This window comes from Stegodyphus dumicola, chromosome X1 (assembly GCF_044657685.1).
Source record: "Stegodyphus dumicola isolate Sdum_Otavi_A_Nest chromosome X1, ASM4465768v1".
Taxonomy (NCBI): domain Eukaryota; kingdom Metazoa; phylum Arthropoda; class Arachnida; order Araneae; family Eresidae; genus Stegodyphus; species Stegodyphus dumicola.
The window spans coordinates 221,195,703-221,219,565 of NC_140780.1; the positions used below are offsets into that span (position 1 = coordinate 221,195,703).

At 32.5% G+C, this 23,863-nt stretch overlaps 1 protein-coding gene across 3 annotated transcripts in view; it reads left to right on the forward strand.

Annotated features, from left to right (window-relative positions):
• Positions 1-23,863, forward strand: part of LOC118204541 (uncharacterized) — a 135,062-nt gene that overhangs the window by 88,819 nt on the left and 22,380 nt on the right. For all 3 annotated transcript variants that reach the window (XM_085808554.1, XM_085808553.1, XM_085808555.1), the window contains 3 exons: positions 679-1,078; positions 3,761-3,834; positions 15,968-16,087. In XM_085808554.1, coding sequence (XP_085664680.1) covers positions 679-1,078; positions 3,761-3,834; positions 15,968-16,087 — 594 coding nt within the window. The remainder of the gene's footprint in view (positions 1-678; positions 1,079-3,760; positions 3,835-15,967; positions 16,088-23,863) is intronic.

Sequence of the window (23,863 nt, forward strand, 5' to 3'; positions counted from 1 at the left end):
TTATCGGCCTGCTTCAAATCTCTCAAGAGCCTACTGTTACTGAGAATTCTTTAAGTGCCTTCTTTGAATCATTGTAAGGCAAATCTAATTCAGATTTTACTCAAGTAGCTAAATCCATGTAACATTTGTAATTTACATCTGTTCTTTCTGGCCCACTCTCTGAATTCACTACAAAATGTTTCCATGGTTTTCCCTAGCAATAATGTAAATACAAGCCCATTTCCCTTAAAAAGACCTTCCTGAAGGGATCTCTTCTACTTGGTAAATAACCCTGAAGTGCTTTCAAACCAAATCCAGCTGTAAAATAGTATGGGATAGGGACTTTTTTTTTTCTGTACACTGAAACGTTTGGTCACATACCTTTTATAAGTCTGTTTTCCATGTCTGACTAAGAAATAGTTGTTATATCTGTATCCCTACCCCTAAAGATAATAGCAGTTTTCATTTAATGAAATCTGTGGTTACACTTATTATATCAGAGTTTGTATTTCCATAAATTTTGATGTACTATGTATGTTTACTTATGTAAACTTTAATAACATGATTGTGCATATACAAGCAAGTTTGTAATAAAATTCTAATTTAAATGTAGTTCACAATTTCTTTATTTTGTGATACATTAGCCTGAAAATTATTGGCTTTATTTGTGTCTGTTTCATGTGACTTTTTTCCCTACAGATGAAGAATCAGAGGAAGAAACCAAGCATCACCCAATTAAAAATGTTGCTGTGAAAAATATGATACTTGAGAAGAAGAAGTCTCGCTACTTTTGGCAATACAATATCCAAGCTAAAGGACCGAAAGCTCCAAAAATCAAATTAACAGAAAAATCTAGCAGCCTTCATGACTTTGCTGATCCTATCTTTAGTTCAGATTGTCCAGTAGATGGTGTAAAACATGCTGGAAAAGCTAGGCGAGGAGATGGCAATGATCTCACTCCTAATCCTAAAAAGTTATATAATATAGGTCTGGAACTAGAGAAGCTGAATTCTGTTATAGATGGTTTGATTCCAGTAAATGAACTACCTTTGAATGCCAGGTCAGACTCTAGAAAGGAGAAAAATAAGCTTGCCTCCCGGTAATTATCTAATTTCTGTGTTATTCAATTTTTGAACTATTATACTATTTGATGATGGGTTTGGCTATTCATATCATCATAAACTCTAATGCAATTCAAGTATCTTTTGAGGATTGAGTAATTCACATGTGCATATGCATTTCCTCCGTTATTGCAGCAGTATTTTCATTATTGTAGACATTTTAAAGATTTAAAACATTTAAAAAAACCTTGTTTTTAGATTTGATATTATGTACTGTTTTCAACTTTTAAAGAGTGTTATTCCCTAATTTTCATATATGGTTTCCTTATAATACAAATGTATCCAAAATTTAAGAATGAACTTTGTTATGCAGTATTTCACCACAGTATCTAGTGAAAAAAAAAAAAAAAAAAAAAAAAGATTTGTTGTGATTTGTTAATTGCTGCATTCCATTTCAAGGTAAAAATAATTCCTACTGCAAAATCAAATAGCGTGGGCATTGCTAAATACTTTTCATCAATTCTTCACTTATCTTAACATCTGTGTGTAACTTTTCTGGAAAAAACTTATTACTGTTGCTTTGATTAGTTATTTTCTATAAGTTATTATCTTCTACCAATTGTCAGAAAATAAATAACTCACCATATATATCTCTATTCTTGTAGTCTTTGCACATTAAAATGTCTTTGTCCTTAAGTTTTGTACCTCTGCATATATATACTAATTAGTATTTGTAAGAGAACATAGAATTATTTTTTGTGAAATTCTTCAACATGTAACTTCATATTACATTACAGTATGTGCAAAAAGAATTTTATTTTTTCCCCAGAACTTTAAAAAAATAAGAATATTTGCTTAAATAATATTTTAGTAAGAAAACATTTTATAAATTAATTTAAAATAGACTAGGTATATGAAGCATTTCATTTCACTTTGATTCTGAGTTTTCTTGTTAAATCCACATTGTGTTTTTATGGCACATATGTTATTACAGTTTGGCACAACAGTAGTTTAACATATATGAATGCAAATGCATGAGATCTAAAATTTAGTAGTCTAGGGTGCAAAAAGTGTTATGTGTTGCATAGATAAAAATAGCAGCCAAGTGCAGAAAAACGTAATATAAATTATGTTAGGTATGACATTTTATATGGAATTTTTCATTTGCATAAAAAAAAAGTTCTTAATTGGCTTACAGGATAGAAATTATGTGCTTAAAAAGTATACCACCATTCTGTGTAGGTGCCCAGTGCAAAGCAATTGTACTAATGAAATAAATGGGACCACATATTAACTATTTAAGGCATTTCCTCAAAACTGTTCGTTGAAATTAAGAATTTTCATTTAAACTGCAATTGAATTGATTTTGTACTTCAGATTTCTATATTTTTAGAATATGATGCTTTTAAGAAAGTACTATGCATTATCTTAGTGCTTTCATCCAAAAAGTAATACAGTATACATTCATACTAATGCTTGAATGTAATGTCTTAATTTACGATATACTCACTTTTTTAAAACAAAGCTAGAGTTAAAAAGAAGTCTCAATAGCTTAAAGTGTAAAATTTTAGAAAAACTACAGCAATAATACTAGACCATGATACGAGGTCAAATTTAACTTTTGAACACCAAAAAACATACCTCATAAAAAATATAACTGATATTTTCAATTCTTTCATCTGTGATACTGACGGATGAAAAGCAAGTGATTTATCACATGCATAAAGGTAAAATGAAATGTTAAACTGTCTTCCTGGTGATTATGCTGTCAACGTTGCAAAATGCACTTTGAATAAAATTTGAGGTAACTGAAAATATTTAAGTATAACTTCCTAGATAATGGTCAAAAATTATATACCTGAAATTCTTAAAACAAATGATAGCTGAGCTTTATAAAAATATTCATACAGCAATAATTTTACTAATGGGATGGTTACGACTGATTTTTGTAGTTTTTATGATATTCTTGTTGACTGAATATCCCAAGTAATAACAGTTTCCTACATTTAACACTCTTTTTAGAAATAAGAAAGTAGTGTTGATAAAAAATTTCTCATTGCAGATGGATTTATAATGAAATTTTAATTATGCTTAGGATGCAATCAACTGCTTCATATGAACAAAATCCCTATAATATAGATACAGAACCCCTATTATATAGATACTGATCTGTATTTCTAAACAACTTGAATGAATTGTACTATGTTCTTACATGTGATAGGTTTTCTTTTGAATGTGTAGCTTTCCATGTCAAGTAATTTTAGTTCTTTTAATGCAAACAAAAAAAGTGAATAAAATATAGCTATGCCTTTTAAATATATTTTTCTTTTTGCCGTCTTTTGTAAATTTTAATTTAATAACAGATCTTTCACTTAAAAATGTGTGCACTGAAAATGTTTCCCTTCATTCTCTGATACCTTTCTTTCGTACCCACAGTATCTCAGAAAATGTTTAGGAATTTGTAACCCTTTTGTTTAGTTCTCATTGATATCTCCATCTGAATTTCATTTAAAAATATTTATTGTTTTTATGCTTTTTACTTTATTTACTGTAAAAATAAATGGCCTTTCATACTTCATAATTTTAAGTTTGTTTGAATTTGTGATCTAAATATTATTATTTCAGAAAGTTCCCACGCATTTACAAAATATGATCTGTACTTAAAATATGTGTAGTTAAAATATGATCCATTAAAAAATATGATGTGTTATTTATCTTAGGGCTTGCAGGCTGAAGAAGAAAGCTCAACATGAAGCTAATAAGCTGAAGCTGTTTGGACTGCAGCAAGAGCAAAGTATGTGAAAAGGAAATTTCATTTATTTTAATTATAAATCTCATTTTCAAAATGGTTTTGTTGTTTAATATAAAACTTTATTTATTATAAATGGTAAAGATGGGTATTGATCCATTCAGGTTAATTATTATTCCTTTGTTTTCTGTTCATTCTATAATTAATTTTTTAACACTCCTTAGAAAAAGATTTCTAAGCAGAGAAAAAATACCATTCAGAATCAGAGTTTATCTTCATTTTTAAGTAGTTGTAAATACTTTGTTATCAGCATAAAACAAATGTAACATAGCTACAGTTAATTTTAAATGGATTGTTTTTCTCTTTCCCCCCTTTTTTTCTATTGAAACTTCTGTTATGGTTTCTCAAGAAAGCTTTCCTTTTCTAAATCATATAGTTGTCTTTGTTTTCTGTATCATTAGTTTTGGGTTAAAGTATGTTTTTGTACTACTGTATGGTGATCTGAACAATCTAGTGCTCACATCAAAAACAAGTCAACATCTTGGCTGTGGAGGCAAGACAGTATTGACCCTGAGCCTTAAGTGCATGTTCAGTTCCATGGTACAGTGCACGGTTTATATATTGCAGAGCTCGATTTGACCCCCTTCAAGGACACTGAACCAAATACCAACATCACTATAACACGATACCAGATACCAAACTGCAACAAAGCAAGCAAAAGCTATTTCCTGCACATTGATTGTCAGCGAATGTGACAAAAGAATTTGGTTCTGGAGACCTAGGTAAGATGACATGATGTGCTCTTCCCAGCATGCCCCATAATGCAGCAGAGGACTTAGGCATTCCCACAAGTTATGACCTGAGCTTTTCAACATAAGAATCAATCGCATCAGCTTATGAAGCTTGTAACCAAGCCCATGGCAGAGTTGCCAACTCTCCCGATTTAGGCAGGAGACTCCCGATTTTTGCCCGCTCTCTCGCCAACCCGATTTACAATATATTTCTCCCGACTTTTTCTTATTCTTAAAATTTCTCACGATTCTTATGGAACTTGGCTTAATACTTCGTTATACGGGGGGGGAAGATATGGGGATTTTGGATGTCTAAAAGCAATTGAATTTTCTCTAGATTATATCTAAAACAAAACCTTGCGAATCAGATGAGAATTTCTGCTTTGTGAGTGAGAACATACGTATCCAGAAACGTCGTTCTCCAGTCCCCAATAGGCATCAAGCTCCACTGCGTGTCATCTGGCATATATTAGCCAATGAGCACAAAGCAAGCTCAGGGCTGTTATTTGGATGTTCTTTAGTTATTTCATTCATCTTGTCCTGAATTGTGTGTACACATGCCTTCGAGAAATAGTTTTAAAATTATCGTCTTTTGTTATGTCTGTGAGAAAGGTGAAATACTTGTGTACGTTTCAAAAATCGTGAAGAAAGAGGAAGATTTGGTAATAGGAGCTGCAACTACAAAAGTAATGGAAGAACTTTCAGAAGAAGACAAAAATAAGTTTTATCTTCATGTTAGAAGTTACTTCTGTCGAGTATGTGATTACATACTACATAAATTTCCAGTCAACGATGAAGTGATTTTACAAGCTAAAGTTGCTGATGTTTCTGCTCTAGCAAATGCATCTTTTTCTGATATAAGGTACTTTTTGAACAGTTTTCCTGTGTTACTTTAGTCATGAAAGATGATGATATTCGTGTTGCCACTGATAAATATTGCAGTCTCAATTTTGCAGTTTACAATTACAAAACTTGGATGTAGTTATAAAATCAGCTAGGAAATACACCCAGTGGAGTTTAATTTGAAAACTGAAAGGTGCTGATGGAATTTTAAAATATAGTAAACTGTCTAGAATTATGTTGGCCATCTTGACAGTTCCCCCCATAGTAATGCAGAGTGTGAGAGTATTTTCTGTGTTGTTGCGAAAACAAGGACTAAATTTAGATCTAATATTAGTGATGACACATTAGAAAAACTTTTATTAGCGAAAACATGTCTATGTGGCAATTGCTATGAAGTTTCTTTTTTAATGAAAGCAAAATCTGCCACTGTTCATAACATTTGTATGAAAACTTATTAAAGTGTCCTCTAATTTATTTTTTATTTTTTTTATTTATTTTTTTTTCCTTAAACGATGCAAGTAATAAAAATGTTTTTTATGTGTAAGGTGTTTTTGTGTTGCTTGCATTTAAGAGTTAGTAACTATCTAAAGTTAATTCATTATTAAAAACTATATTTTTATCATTTAAAAAGCCTTTTTAACATTGTGGAAAATTTCCTGATTTTTGAGTGTCATAGGCAAGTATGCCATGGCATTGTCTTAATTGTGACAACCAGCTGCATCCTTCTCTATCACATGTTTATACTGAAGGGAAGTTATACAACCATTTAGAAGAGGTGTAGGAAACAGATTGACATATTTATTCCCACTCTACAAGTACATTATGCAGTTTTTGCATCACAGATCTCACTTTGATTCCCAAGGTCACATAATTTCAAGGACACTGAAATGATGATGTATTTACACTTGCTCTATAAGTAGACGTGACCAAACAGTGGCAGAAAGCGGTGTCACTCCTGGTCTGTCAGAGTTGTATTACAAAGTAATCTCAAGTAAAAGTTAGTTTAATGGTACAAGGCAAAATGTTGAAAAATTCTGTCTGTCTCTGTGTGGATTCATTCATCAATGTAGATAGATAAATATATATTGGGTCATATAAAAAGTCTCCACGCTTTTTCAGTACATTTTTTAACAAAAATTTTCTTTATTGAAAATCAATTTTAATCATCTACATATTGATCATTATTATCTATGACCTTTGCCCAATTTTTTGGGTAGCTTCATAATTCTATCAATGTGGTCCATCAAAACTTTCCCACCAAGTTTTGTCAATTTGTTCAAAATTTTCAAATCAATTTGTTCAGTCATCAAAACTGTGCGCAGCATGCATTGTCATCATGGAACACAACTCCCTTTCTGTTGGCCAAGTCTGGTCACCCTTTCTGGACTGCTTTGTTCAAATGGTCAACTTGTGTACAGTACAGGGCCGAATTGATGGTTTCACCAGGTTCTAGCAGCTCATAATGGACAATTCCCTTCCAATCTCGATAACAACATTTCAGTAATGGAATCAAGCAAACCACTGCTGGGTTTTTCGTTCACTCAGAGCATTCTCACTGTATACTTGACAAATTTTTTGGCATATTAAGTGTTTTTACCTCAGTACTTCACAAATTTTTTGGCATATTAAGTGTTTTTACCTCAGTAAAAAAGCATCACATGCCATATTTCTTTAGATATTTCACTCATTTCAAAATAAATATAACTTTTGACACGAGCAACAAATTAGAAAATGTATCTTCACAAACAATGGAAGCTGAATGTCACCTTTTAAGAACATGTTCGTTTGAGACAATTGGGTGAGTTCTGCCAGATATACAAGCATCAAAACCATCTAGTGGCAAAAAAAGCACGGAGACATTTTATATGACCCAGTATTTTAAAGTTTTAATTATTGATTTCTGTCAGTGTGCTTTTAAAAGTGTTTCAGAATAAAATTCTGTTGGTAATGAAATAGAACTTAAAATTAATTTCAGAAAATTACAAAGGCTTTTTAATTACTGCAGCTGATTGTTAACCAAATCCATACTATCCAGATGCTGTATTTAATGTAAGTGTAGTTTCATTCACCTGGTTTTTGAGGTTGTATAATTAATGTTTGAAAGTCATGAAACATGCAATAAAATGGGCTTTTTTCAGGTTTAGTCTGCAAAATTATTCTTGATGATCATCAGAAATAAATATTAATTCAACCTTTAAAGAATTTTATAATACTTTCACATGCCATCAGGTCCAATAAAAGTTGCTAGAAACACATGCTATGGTGGTTGCTATTCTTAGTTGCACCAGGTTCTGCTTTTGGCAATTGAATGGACTGATTGCATTGAGTTTTAATAGTTTTCCTATTGTGAAACATAAATACAAACCAGTTTAACATAAAAGCCCTCCACAAAAGCATTTCTTCTCTAAGGCAGGTAGTCATCTTATAAGCTATGTCATATTAAATAATTCAAATCAAATCACTGGTGTTGTTGAAGCTGTTGTCATTATTAATAAGTTTCACTCATATCTGCATATCTTTCAACTCCTGAGATGTAAAACTTGGAGACTAATTGGAGGCATGGACTCTGAGATGTAGAATGCTTCTTTCCTTTGTGCTAAAACCTTAGTTTTGGGCATTGATGAAGACAGCTTGAATTCAGATTCTATGGAAAAAAAAAAAAAAAAAAGACATCAGGGCATGAAAAATAAGCATCTTCAGTGTAAGTTTTAGAAGCATATAATTTAACATTTATGTGATATTTTGTCATTACAACTTTGCTGGTATGAAGTGATTTACCCTCCTTTCTTAACATTTCACTCTTGTAGTCACACAAAGACACTTGTATGAAGAATCATCATTTTAAATAGACTTTGCAGTCCTCAGTAATCAACATATATTTCCTCAAGCATGTTGGACTGATCCTTAGTGCATAGAAAGTAGAGCGCTGCACTGATTTTTTTTCTTCCGTGATGCATGTGTTTTATAAAAGTGTTAGGTTTATGAAAATCAAATTGACAGTTCATTCGAATTGCACACCATAAAATGCTTCAAACTGTGTTGTGCATTTTCAAATAATATTTTACTTGAGGAAAAGCTTGCAAATTCACCTGGAAACAACATGTATTGAAAAAATGTGTAACAGTAAGAATTTCTTAAGGTGATATTATAATATGCGTAGTCAATTGTCAACACTATACTAATATATCAACACTTTACTGAAGAAATTTTCTTTTATTCATAATATTTCTTTCAATTCCTTTGGTGGACTGAAATATGAAAGTATAATTCTGTAGCGCACATTGCGTATACTTTTCAAATGAGGGAACTAAATAATAATAGTAAATTGTGTACATACACCTGTGGTGTTGATGCTTTTTCTGACTTTTATATCAGGTAGGAGCAAGAATCTGACAGTAATTTAGCACTACACTAGAGACTGTAAAATCTAGCCTAAAATGTTGTCACCTGTATCTGATCTGAAGGAGGTCAATCTGCAGTCATCTGCCAAACTGCCTCTTTAAAGGAATATTGGCTAGGACTCGTGTGCTTATTCTATAGCCAAGGCCACCTTGCTACAGATCTCGATCATCACAATAAGCAACCGGAGGGGGGACAAGTGAAAAGAATACTGAACATTTCTATTAAATTACTAGTGCAAAGTATATTTTAATGGAATTTCTAAATTTCCTGTTACACTGCTGTAAAAGCACTATAGCAGTTATACAAGGTATGTTTTTAAAGTAAGTACTGTTTTGAAATTCCAGGTTGACAATGCTGTGGTTTTTCTACATCCGTTGTAAGCTACAGGTGCCATCACGGAAACTTTTGACCATCTTAACATTTGTTTTTGCTCATTTAAAATGGCTCTGCTGATTGAGAATCCTGATGACAGTGAAATACGATTGGAGATTCATTTTCTCTGTGTTAAAGTTAGGAAAGCAGCTGAAATTCATCAGGAAGTGTATGGAGAAAACATTATGAGTAATGGAATGGTAAGGAAATAGGTTAAAGCTTTAATGATGGCCAGACAAGTGTTCATGGTGATGAACAAAGTGGGCAACCTTCTTTCATTACTGAAGATATGGCATGGAAAGTTGAGAAACAAGTAAAACAGAACAAATGCTTTCTGATTTTTTTCAGTATTTGATGACTTTCCTTGGGTTTTTCACACAGTGTTTTGTATGAAATCGTGAACAAACACATAAATTATTGAAAATTGTGGCTAGTTTGGTACTGAAAATGTTGGCAGAGGTGTAAAAAAATAATGTTTAAGTAGTAATTTAACTTTTCACAGGCAAGGAGACCTGGGAGTCTTATGCTACACCAGAATCGAATCAGCAGTCCATAGAATGGAGGCATTCATCATCACCGAAGAGAATGAAGTTCAAATAATTTCAATCCATAAAATCATGTGTACTGTGTTTTAGGACAGGAAGCGGGTGTTTCTTGTGGATTTTTTCCCTCTTGGTGACATAACAAATTCTATGACATATTGTGAAACCTTAAACAAACTGCACTGTGCAATCCAAAAACGTCTCAGCATGCTGAGTAGAAGGATCATTTTTCTTCATGACTGTGCTTGTCCACATGCAGCTAAATGAACTCAAAATCTCATTGTGTCATTTTCGCTGAAAACAACTTGATTACCCTCCATACAGTCCTGATCTAGTGTCCAGTGACTGCTACCTGTTTCTGCATTTAAGAAGCATGTGAGTGGTCTTTGCCACATTGATGTCTATGAGGTCAAACTGACTGTGTTGCAGTGGTTATCAAATCAGGCAGCAGAATTCTATGATAAGGAAATTAAAAAGGTGATTGTATGGTACAGTAAATGCTTTAACCCCCTAACCGGCAAGAATATTTTTGGGAACCTAGAATATTTTTGTGATATCTGTGAGAATGTATATATATGTGCATATTGAAATATGACAAAGAAATTAAGGCAATTTATTAAAAGTACACAAATCCAGGTATAAAATACCAGGAGAATTTTTACATTAAAATCAAAAAAAATAATTTGTTCTCTTAGTAGTTTTGGGAAATTTATGCTTTCCTAGCAAAAACCTTGGCCGGTCAGAGGGTTAATATTAACGGAAATTATGTAGACAAATAGATTGAGGTTCAGGCTTTCATATAAAAATAAAATTTGCAAGAAAATTGTACTCTTTTCTTATTTATTTTCAAACGGTGCTTTCTTTAAAAACATACCTCATATAATGAGACAGGTATTTTGCAAGGTACAAACACCATGCAGTGAGCAAACTTTGTAAGCCTTAGGAACACCTTTAATCTGAAATATTGCTTCACCACTTAGTGTTGCACTGTGCCTGCTGATAGAGAGGGAATGCCATATTGTCATGCCTAGCATTATGAAGTAAAAAGCAAGTATTAAACTGTGTTGAACTTGGTAAAATACATCAGAATAAAAACTTTGCATGTTGTGAGTTCACCTGAAGCCCACAAAGAGCAGTACCACAAAATGTTAGTGATGGAAGAGCATGTTCATTTGGCCTTTTTTGAACTTTTATTATATACAGGTGTTACATATTTTTAAAATTATTGCCACAGAGTAAGAAGACAACTCTGCGTATAATTTATTTAAGATAATTTTCATATGTTGCATAATTTAACTGCCCCAGTTTTTTTATCTAGCGTTTCTCATGTTATAATATTTATATAGGACAGTAGAATCAATATTAAACTTTCTTAAAATTAAATGTAAATTTTTCCTAATAATGTGACCTAAAAAGTTGCAGCAATTATCTTTTTTTGATAGTTAAACATAATTATTTGTTTCTCGTTACTTATAGAGTAGGAAGCTCACTCAAAGGAGGGGAAGAGTAGCTAAAGCTGCAGAACATTGGTAATTCATCATGGGTTTGGAATGAGATGTCTGAACTAACCTTTAAAACACATTTTCATTCTTCATGAGATGAAGTGTCTTGTTTCAACTCTCTTTTTTTTTTTTTTTTTTTTTATTTTTTTTTTTATTTTACAGGATGTGTATGAATAATTTTATATATAGTTTGCTTGCGTTGCTATTCAGAAATTGTGAAAAGTCTAAAAGAAAACAAGGTGTGCAGTGGTAAAATAGTCAGCTGTATGCCATTTTCTGTTGCTTAATTTTCATTTGTGGGAGTAACTATGGCATTATAGCATTACTTTATTGAAAATTATTTTTTATAATTGCCGAACTGTCGACAAGAGATAAATATAGTCATTAGAAGTGAGACATCAGAAAGACATTTCACAACTTTCATTAGCTTTTCATAGTTTTCCTCATGTACCTCATTTATGTTTATATATATAGAGAGAGAGAGAGAGAAAGAGAGAGATGCATACTAATAAAAGGATAAAGAAAGGGTAAATTAGCAGTTAGCTGTAGAATATCCTGTTGTAAAATGATCACCCAGGTAAGAGTGGAAAATTCTTGTTGATAATAGAGAAGACCTCGTTTTGTGTTTATGCTCATCTGTACATTACTAAACAACTTCACTTCAGTATTCAGTGATATTTGAATAGAAAACTTCTTTCTCGAATGGCAGGTAAAAGGATAATACCTAGAAACTCTGTAAAAGTGAATATGAGGCAATTAAGCATAAAATAATTTTTACAGGAAAAAACTGATGCATATCTATATTTTAAAACAGTTACGCAAGGCAATAAATAGTCTTATCATAAAAAATAGAAAATCTGATAAATGAAATTAGTTTTAATGTAATTACAGTATCCCCTCCATTTATTCTTATTCCTCTGAAAAGTAATTCAGAGGATGAGTTTGTAACATTTGTTATCTTTTTTAAGTTTCAAAGTCAGTAAATGCAAAAAGTTTTTTAACATTGTTAAAAAAATAAATGAATCTGTGTCCCAACTTGACTACGTTTTTCATGATAATACTAGCCGCTTCCCTTACAAATTTTTTTGAAAAAAATTGCAAAAAATCATCACATTTTTTTTATTTTATTATTAAATACAACAAAACAAAACAAATCAAAATATGTAAGTTTTAAGTTGAATTTTTAATTTTTTGAAGGTGTAAAAGCATTTATTTTTAATATTAGTTTACTATCCCGAGTTATCTTGGGCAAACGAAAAAAAGTTAAATATTAATCTTTGTATGATAGTTTTTGAAACAAGGGACAACATAGAGTGATACCTGACGTTGTTCACTGGTATCTGGTCTCTTTTCTTACTGGCTTACCGCTGGAATCTAATGGGAGCACAGAGTACACTGTCTCGTTGGATTTTTTTTTTATTATTATTATTATTATTATTATTCCCCCCCACACACACACACCTTTTCATAATCACTATCTGAAAAATCATTGCTTTCGCTATCTTCCATCGTCGCCTTTTTTTTTTTTTTTTTTGTCCTCCACCTTTTCATAATCACTATCTGAAAAATCATTGTTTTCGCTATCTTCCATCATCGCCATTATTTTATTTTCTATTTTGTCATTACGTAGTAGAAAAGAAAAAAATCAAAAATTTCTATGCCATATAAACTGCAGTATCAAGATAAATTCCATTTAGAAATACAATTAAAATTATGGAAATTTGTGAAATTTTTCATATACATTAAAAGTTAAAAATAAAGCACAGCAAGTGAAAAAGAAAATATGCGGAAATTTTATACGTGATTAGAATGCAAATCAAAAACTGTTATAAAGAAAATTATACATTCGTAAATATTTCTCCAGTTTAATAAACAATTTTACGTACATACTGAAGGCGAAACTGATATAAATAAAATGTTCTTAATACTTCATATTAAGGTCAATTTTTACATGCATAGTAATTTCTCTTTAATTAGTTAATGCTATGTGGGTGGAAAGCAATTTGTAAAATAAATTCCTTTGTTAGGAATCTATTTGGAATAACAGTTTAGTTGGTAATATTTAACATATTAGTTTTATTTAAAAAAACTGTTTTGCTATGATTAGAAAGATATAAAAGTATAATTACTAATTAAAAGTGTAATTATTTCTTCATCTGAAAAGTGTAGATGAAAGTAGTCATGTACTGTAGGAAGCTTTCAAAGTCACTGAACACCACTGATCTACCTCAAATCATACATAATATCGATGATGATCTTAGCCCGCGACAGATAGCAACACTTGCAAGATGTACAGTATTATTTGACTATTTTCTGAAGAGCACTGCACTTAGTATGTATAACCATCCATTTTGCCTAGAATTTCACGTTTTGCTTCCTTGTATGATTTAAAGGAGGTTTTGTAATCTCGAAAATTGTTTGGTATCATATTTCAACGAAAATATCCATTCTTACCACTATCAAATGCAATTTAATAATATTTTTGCGTGATACCTGTGCATAAGGATAAAATAAAGGACTCTTTCCCCCCCCCCAAATGGCATATAAAATTCAGAAGAGATTTGACAGATTCAGAAGAGATATTTTGATGAAGTCTGTGTTGTACGTATATATGTATGTCACATAACTCAAAAACCAGTAGCTTCAGAACTTTGAAATTTTGCACAGAAAAATCTGCCTTCTCGCCTACTGGCCGAATTGCTTGTTTTTGTGTAGAAACTCTAATTTTAATTGTAATTGTTTTTTTACTTGTTTTAACTGTATTTGGTGTTTTATATTTTTCAATTTGTAATAAAGGTATTTTGAAATTTTATATATTTTTGACTTTCCACTAAATGAGAATGGAATTAATTGAATGAGAAATATATCTCAAATGAAATTTGACAAAATAAGTTTAAATGAAATGCAGCAAAAAATGCATATAATTTAATATTCCATACAAGGAAGTCGTGGTGTACACATCAGTTTTTTTACTTACTGATCATGCATGAATTGTATGAAATATGGAAGTAAAGATTACTCAGACAGTAGACTTCACTACGAGTGACGATCTCCAATTGCCAGCTATTTTACATGCTAAGCTCCCAAGACTAGGTCTCCTTTTGTTTTTTTATTTTGCACTTAGCTACAGGAAAGTTTCTTGTGGCTTTGTATCTGTGGTAACCCCACCTGGAGATTATCTAAGGTGGTGGAAATAGTATGATAAATTTCATGCCGATGCCATCAAAAATAAAAAGTATCAGAGATCTACCTCGAATTCAAATTCCAGCAAGGGAGCTGGCTGCTTGAGACAGGTTTTTAGATTTTTCTCTCTCTGTGGTGTAATTATAAATTACTTTCCTTTATAAAACCCTCGAAGAATGCAGCCTTTCCCTTAGGTAGTATCCCTTGCATGCATTCCCTTAATCATATACGCAGACAAGCCATTTATTTCCTCTTTATCATCGCAAATTACAGTGCCTGCTGGTTTAAAGTGCTGTTTTTACTTCTTTGTGGAAAGTAAAAGAAGTATTGTAATCACAAAAAAGTTTGGGTACTGTATTTTAGTGGAAATGTTCATTTAGACTATTCCCGAATCCATTTAGATGATTTTGTTTTGAGTCACGGCTCCCTAGGGAATAAGCGCTAATCATGTAAGTGCCCTTCAAGCATAGGTAATGAAGCCATCCTACTGGGGGATCTGTATATGTGCACAGAATAAATGGCTCTTTTTTCCTAAATGGATCCTAAATTGGATTCAAAAGGAATTTTTCGTGATATCTGTGTGTGTATGTATTTCGCATAACTCAAAAACAATTAGCCGTAAAACAAAGTTTTGCCTGGGACTGCTAGAACATCTAATTGTGCACCTCCCTTTTTTATTACATTCGGAGTACTAAGCACATCCCACTATATAACATCCACTTACTCAGCCTTTATATTCGCAATCATTGGTCATACTTATACACTTCCAATTACAGAAGTGATTTAAATGAGGAAAATATTCATTTTTTTTTTTTTTTTTTTGACAAATAATGAAATCTAACTTCTTTTAATGCAGTCTTCCAGTTCCTATACTTATATTTGGGGAAAGTTTTTATACTCATTATGAAAAAATAAAATATTTAAAAAGTTTGACTCCTGTATGACAAAAATTGATTGGGATATTTAATTTGAAAATTTGCAGATTTTGAAATCATTTTCAACTTGCCTTGCAGGATTGAGTAATTAAGTTTGAATAATTTGAGGAAATAAATTTAAATGAATTGCAGCAAAAAAATGTATATAATTTAGGCCATACAAATGAGTCATGTAGTATCCACATTAGATTTTTTTTAACTTCTCGTCCTGTTCATTCTCAATCAGAATTTCATCAAACTATAAAAATTTCTTTGATGATGATGATTCATTTTGTTGTAGAATATGATATTTGTTAATTGCGTGTGGTTTCCAATAACTCCTGCATATTATCTGAAACCAAGTCACTTCAAAGAGGGTTATTACTGGGAGTTATTGTTTTGCTATTAAATTTTATCCAAATATAAATTTATAACTTTAACTTCATGTTACATAAATGATATTTTTGCCCTCTATATATTCATAGAAAATTTGAATTTTCAAGTAACATATATTCAGTCTTTTTATTATTGCACATCATTTCTGTGGATAAGTAAATATCTCTCTATTTAAAACAGAGTAAGAAAGAATTTTATAGTACTTAGCTTACATTTTTTCCCTACATTTTTAGAATATCTGCTGAAAGTCATTAGTGAAGTAAAAAAACTTTTAAGAGAAAGAATAGAAAATTTTAAACCTGGAACTGGGCAATCTGTTGTTTCTGCTATTGACCCATTAAGCATGAAAAAAGGTAAGTAAACATTTTGTTGTCATGTAAATATATTTTATGTAAAGCTATTTAACAAAAATATAGCAATTCTAGTAGATAGTATTGTGTTTATCATATTATGTAAAGTAGTTTATTCCTGAAACATATTAATTTGTTACATAAGAGACATCCAGAGTCATTTAGATATGAGGAGAAGGGCATGTGATTATCTATCCATTAGTATAAGGGCATTTTTCCTCTATTAAGATGAAAGTATATGATGTCAGTGTTCTGCCTAACAGTTTTGAATGTGTCTAACAGCCCTGTCTCCACTCCTGATTTTAATCCATTATTTTTACTCGTGTACTTAAAGATGGGTTTCAAAAATTATTTTTTCTTTTTTCGTTCAACATCAGATTGGGTGGTAAAAACCACAAAGTAAGATAGATATTGGAAAATACTAAAGGTAATGAACACAAAAAGGAAATGTGTACAGTCAACACACTGTGTACGCATCAATCGTAGGCATGTATATGTTAGGTATATAAACATGAATTAAAGCTGCATTATACACGTATTTTTATAAAATTAATTTTAAGATAAGTCAAGCTTCTCAGTTGCTTATATTTCTGTTTTGCAAATAATTGCATGATTTTAATGGAATTTGTACTCTGAATTTCAAATTATTGCCTATCACATTATTGGCCAAGTGTATAAAATACCGAATATGTTTCAGCAATTATTTAAGAAATCCAAATTGTCTAAATGTTGAAATGTCAAGGTATATCATATAGACATGCCTGTATATCCACTTTCTGGAAGCTCAGAAATTTTGAAAATTGAATGATTAATAAATCTGAAAACATGTCGGGCAAGAACTGTAATATGTATGGAATTACAGCATCCGTAACTACTGAGTACTTTTCTCGTGACAATACTGACCACAAATACAAATATGCATGCATGATTTGAGCGGATCTTTTATTGCTTGTGAAGGAATGCTTTTATAGAAATGAGGGCCAGTTTCACCATTAGGTAAAACATCCAGAAGCATTTAGATATGATGTGCATCTTGTTCATAGGCAAAGAAACAACATTGTTAAATGTTTGTTAATCTACTAAATGACTATGATTATTTGAATGTTGTAAAGTCTTTCATGTAGCCAAAAGGTATCCCCTCCAAAAGGTATCATGAGTACAACAGGGTTCGTACGGTCCTTAAAAGTCCTTAGATTTTTCGGAATCGATTTTTGGTCCTTAAAAGTCCTTAATTTTGGCCAAAATCAGCAGAAGGTCCTTAATTTTAATCAACTGAAATTTCTGTCTCTTTTTTTCAATTGCCATTTTGAGTGTGAATTAGCATTTTAGAGGAATATTTTCGGCGATTCACTGGCATATATGGTTATGTTTTGAATGGGTTTATGGGTTATAATTTGTTTCTATTTCTAATATAATTGATGGGATACTTGAGTTTCTAAGCAAGAAGTGAGATATAAGCATTTCGAAATTCATTTTTTCTAATAAAGAGTTCTGAAACAACATTTCGCTTTTGGAGATATGAATTCTTTTATTAAAAGGTTCTAAATTTGGCGACTTATCAGCATTTTGGCGATTTTAAGATCAGTTTCTATAAAAAAATTTTAATTCCGAGATCTGAGAATTTTTGGACGATTTTTTTTAAAACATCCTAACATTGATAAATTTCATTAAAATAGTGGTAATATATTGAAATTATATTTAAAAAATAATATTAAAATAAAGCATTTTTAATTTTCGCCGTCATATTATAAAATTTCATTTTGGCAACTTATACAATATTTTGACTCTGAAAAATAAAGAAGGTATAATGCTATAAAGCACAATTTACGAAATGGCTCTTAGTAAAAGCAAAATTAGCTATGTAATTAGTTAAAAATATCTTCTTTTTAATTTGTTCATAGTAAAAGTTTTTCCCATGTAATTGTCTCGGAATATTCAAAATTCTCAGAATATGTATAAGTTTTCTCTATAAAATAAATTTTACCCTTTTTCCCTCCTTTTTTCCCAAAATATTTCTGGCTTTTTGCTGTTACTGCATTGGTAGGGGTAATTTTTCTTTAGTATTTTAGCCATTGCAGCTTGGAAAGTTTAGAAGGATTTGAAGGCAAGATTTGTAGACGCGTGATTCTAGAAGATTCGAGGAATATGTGACAAAATTAAAAATGTCTCCATGGTATCAACACATAATGGATGTATTTTACTGAAAGTTTGTGATGAATTTCTTACTTTTTGAAGAACGTCTGGAAGAACAATGAAAACATAATATTTGAATGTTTTACTCCTGATACTAGAATCATTTTCTTAACATGTTTACCTTGCCTTTATTTTCTCTACTTTTCACTAGACACAAGCATAGAAAGTATCAAAAATGCTTCTAATCTTGTCACATGGGCAAGCATTATAGAAAGGGATTTTTTTATTAATAAAGAAATTGAAAATTTACAATTTAAAAGATTCATCTAATATGTTTCAATGCATCATACACAGAGCTGGTACTAGGCATTTTCCCACCTGATGCAAAGTCAAAAGTCGTTAATCCGGACTCGTCGGGACTTCGGCGATTCCGGATTATAGATCATCAGTTTAAATCTCGTAAGATGGCATGCAGAAATTCTAAAATTAAAAATATGAAACTTTAATTTATGAAATAAAGAACAATTATAATCTAAAGGGTATCAAAATTTGCAAAAAAAAAGCTTAATATTTATTTGTTTACTTTATTAAACATTTCTTTCAATGTAAGTTGTTTTAAGTTGCTTCATTTTATGTGATAATACTTTCTCTTTAATTCTATAAACAGACACAATTTCTTGTTCAGTTACAAAGTTCCGCTGTTCGAGTCCCATTAATTGTTGTGCCGAGAATACCGACTAACTTGTCAATCGAAATTTTTTCGTTTTCACTAACCTCTCTGTCACATTCTTCATGTCTTTATCCATTTTTTGCAGCAGTTTCACTTTTTGTTTGATGGACATCGAAACATACTTTCGTTTTGTAAGATCCTTTGGGAACTCCAGAATCGGAAATTCTATTTGACATAATCGAAAGTTCAATTTTACTTTTATAAAATTGCTCTTACAGTCTGCAAAAAATAATAAGCTGGATCCAATTCGAAGATTAAGGAACAACGCAATCATCAACATTAACTGAAATAGATAATTAGATAATTTTAGATTATACCGTCCGTTATAAATAAAATGTGCAAGCGAAAACGTATTCTGCGCTTGCGCACACGCATATGCGCAGTGGTAAAAGGTCTTACGCGTACGCGTAAACGCCTATGTGCATGTGTCAACGCGGCGCATGGGCAGAAAGTTTTTAGCTTTGAGGTCCGGATTATGGGTGTCCAAATTAACGACTTTTGACTGTATGTTTTAATGCATCATACACAGAGCTGGCACTAGGCATTTTCCCACCTGATGCAATCTCTGTGGAGCCTAAATTCTGCTTCCAATGCCTGCTCTAAATTCTAAAAGTTTTGCCATTTCCAGATTTTGTTGTTTGGTGTGTCACTAAATTCTAAAAATTCTGCCACAGTAGCTCTGTAACCGGCCTTTACCATATGTATTTCTTCTGAATGTTTATATTACTAAAGAAATAAAATTAGCCATTTTCTATGCATTCTAAATGCATTTCATGTTTTTAAGAATAATGGAAATCTTTAATTAAATCCAAAAATTCTAAGATGAAAAGGAAACATGTTGAAGAAAGAAAATAATAAAGACAAAGAAAATTATTCTTCCAAGAAAATGTGCAGTTATTATTATGAAAATTACCCAATTGTTTATGATATTAGCCTTTACTATAATTTCCCATTTCTATTTCCTCATATGATAGAGTTACTGAGCCAGATTAAATTTAAATTAAATTGTATAATCTTTGACCACTAGTTCCACACTTTTAGGTTGAATTTGGCTGTTCTTGTTTAATTACGTCACTGCAAGCTGTAAATGATTTTAGCATTAGAACATGCCTTTGTATTCTAAGTTCTTTTTATATAAGAGGCTTATTTAAACCTTTGTCTGATGTTTTAGTTATTTTCAGACATAGCGATAGTTTGCTTCACATCAGTTGGGTTTTCAACTTTTTAACTTTTACCAGATCAAGTAAACCCTCATAGGTACGTTGTGGAGAGGTTGACAAGTTAGGAGATAAAGCAGTTAGGCTGATGCAGAAACTAGCGAGAGCAATGGTTTGCATTTTGAGACAAATTTCTAATTGTTAGAAAAGATGCTTAAAGAGAAGGAAATCGATATAAACTAGCCAAAATGTTTAGGAAGGCTTCAAATTAAAATGACAGATAAATATTTTGTTGAGTGTTGTTGTTACAAAACATAAATGTTTTGTAGCTTTTAATGTGTAATTATCCTAATATCGTTTTAGAATCAATGTTATAAAACTGTAAACTGTGAAATGTGATTAGATTTTGATTTTAATAGGGCTTTTTTAACAAATATTGTTAAAAAATAAAATTTAATTGTGGCCATGTAAATCCATAATGACTAAGGTTATCTAATTACCTAATTTAATTATTTATAACTAACTGCTTACCCTTAAAAATTATCTCTACGTATTAAAGTGAGTTATTGCCTTTCATTAATACTCACTGAGGTTACAAGATAAAACACAAAAACGTAAATATTCAAGTAAAACTTATTCTTTGAATCTAGTGAGACTTAAAATAATACAAAATTACTTATCATCTCTGGTTCTTTAATGGCTTATTGGAACCTTAAAGTATATTAACTGGGTTACAACCCCTGAAACTCTACACGAAGCTACAACACGAACTGCATCAAACAGAGCCCGACTAACTTTCAACAGTTGCGAACCTACATCAGGACACCTGCCTACATCAGGCCTTTCAGGTTTGTTCTAATGAGCAGGTCTCTCTCTAGACAAGCAGCAGCAGTAACAACATTCAGTCTTTTGTTCTGAATCATGCTGATTATGATCTTACTTCTCATTTTAACCTATGCCGTTTAACATAAAATCTACCTGCTATTTACTCAACCTCTAGACTAAGTACGTGACAAAATGAGACATTTAAAAAAGTCAACATAAAGCTAACTGTGGGTAAAACGTAAATGTCACTTATCTTCTTTCAAATATGTCCATCTGTTATAAGTGTAAAATATTTAATGCTGTTTGATAAATTGCATAAAGTTTATTTTATTCTCAAATTTTTTAATAATTACGTTAATTAATTCATGTTTAGTAATAATGCAGACTACTGTTTTATTTTTAGGATGGTATCACAGAAGTGAAATTCAGGCATAGATAATATTTATAATTGAATTTATTCAGTTCCTATTTGCTCATAGGTCCTTAATTTTTTCATTAATGGTCCTTAAAAGTCCTTAAAAGTACTTAATTTTCATGTGCAGAAATGTGTACGAACTCTGTACAAATAAGTGTCAAAAAATTGGTCATTTATTGTGAAAGAAGGGTACATTATGTTAATACATTGCTAGCCACAACTTTTTGCCATTTTTCGAGGCTATCCATAAATCAACCCAGTTTTGGGTTTCTTCATATGATATGAAGCGCTGCTGAGATAGGCCATGCATCATCTATCAAAACAAGTAATAATCAGAAGGAGCAATGTCTAGTGGAGGCAGTAGGAGGGGGGACCTTCTTATTTGAGTGTTTCAGAGTAGGTTTTGACCAGCGCTGCAGCATGTGGATGAGCATTATTGTGCAGGAGAATAATTTTGTCATGTCTGGAGTAGAGGTGAGCAAATTTTTCTATGAGTGCTCGACTGAAGTCTCGTCAATTGCGTTCAGTAGAGAACCCCAGTAGTGGCTTCATTCGGTTTGAGCAACTCGTAATATACACTCATTGCAATAAAAATTTGCACACCAAAAAATAATTGTGGGATTGTAACGAAACTTGGCATGAAGGTACATGTTGGGTAGATACGCAAATGATTAGAAATGCAGCATGATTGCACATTGAGTAATGCCACTAGAGGGTGTTGAACTTTGTTCTTCTTTAAGTATAAAACAGGTAACCATAGCTTGTTTGAATGTAATTTATCTTTTGCTAAGGAAACGCTGAGGTAGACATGCCATCACCCTGCCATCAAAGCCAATATCAACAGCTGGCGGAGTTCAAGAGAAGAAGAGTCGTTGAAATGATGGAAGCTGGGTGATCAGCTTGGCAAGTAGCCTGTCAGGTAGGCCTTTCTGATTTTACTGTGAAAAGGAGTTGGAACCAGTGGGCAGAAGAGACTGCAATTACACGGCGACCAGGCTCAGGATGCCCTCGACAGACCAGTCATCGAGAATATCATCACATCATACGATACACACATGTAGAGCCAACTGCCTCATTGGCCGCTATCCAGACACAGGCAGCAGCTTCATTGCGGGTCCCTGTGTCTTTCCGAACCATTGGAAGGCATGTGGTTGAAGGACATCTGGTATCGCGGTGCCCATTACGTGTGCTGCCAATGACACCCACCCACCGATGCCCACCCACCGATGTTTGGAGTGGTGTCTCGCATGAAAGGATTGGACTTTAATGGAATGGAACCAGGTCGTCTTCTGCGACAAATCTAAATTCAATTTGACCAGTGATGACAATCATGTTTGTGTGTGCAGGCCCCTTGGTGAATGCCTCAATCCTGCCTTTGCTTAACAGCAACACACCGTTACCACAGTTGGTGTGATGGTATGGGGTGCCATTGCTTACTATACACAGTTACCCCTAATATTGAGGACCACCAGCGGCCGAGCGGTAACGTCGCTGAACACTGGTAGTTCGGTCCGACATTCGAATCTCGCGAACGGGCCGACTGCATGGGTGTTTTCGTGGTTTTTCTCATGTGTAACGTGCATACGAGCCAGTTTTCCTTAAAAAGTCCTCCACGAAGGCATCCCTCCCTTAAGGCAGATAGCCCTCGAGTGCTTTGCTGTAATCTAATAAACCAAACCCCTAATATTGATCCATGACACAATGACAGGCCAGAAGTATGTCCATGACATCCTTCAGCCACATGTATTGCCACTCATGGCAGGGCTTCTAAATGCCTGTTTTCAGCAAGACAATGCTCAGCCACACACAGCACAGATCTCACAAGACTGCCTCTGCCACATTAACACCCCCCTTACCTGGCCTGCTCGATCACCAGATTTGTCACCAATCGACCATATCTGGGATCATTTAGGATGGCAAGTTGGACAGCCTGTGAGATTGGCCGAACTAGAGGCGCGTTTACAACAACTGTGAAACGAGATGTCTCAGGACACCATACGGAACTTGTATGCCTCAATGCCTGCTCGTATCGCATTGTGCATTCATGCTAGAGGTGGTCCAACAGAGTACTAAAACTTCCATTCATGTGTACTTTTTCCTGCAATAAACTATCCTTTTTTATTTGATTTTCTAATCACTTATGTCAGAGTAGTACTTACATATGTAAAATTTCGTTTCATTCTGACAAGTCTTTCTTGGGGCGCAGATGTTTATGGCAATGAGTATATGACACCAAGTTCATCTTGCCATATATACAACACGATTTTTTCCATGAATATTCGTTATTAGCTGTTGACGTTGAAGCATGGCCAGTTGGATCCCAAGATTTCTTCTTTGGGTTATCATAGTGGATCCATTTTTCATCAGAGACCATACAATGCAAAAAACCCTTTCATTTATGCCTGGCAAGCAGCATTTTACATGTAAAAAATTGGCATTCCACTTTTCTCATCTTCATTTTGTACGGAACCCAGTTTCCTTGCTTTTGAATTATTCCCAATGATGTTTTTTTAATGTGA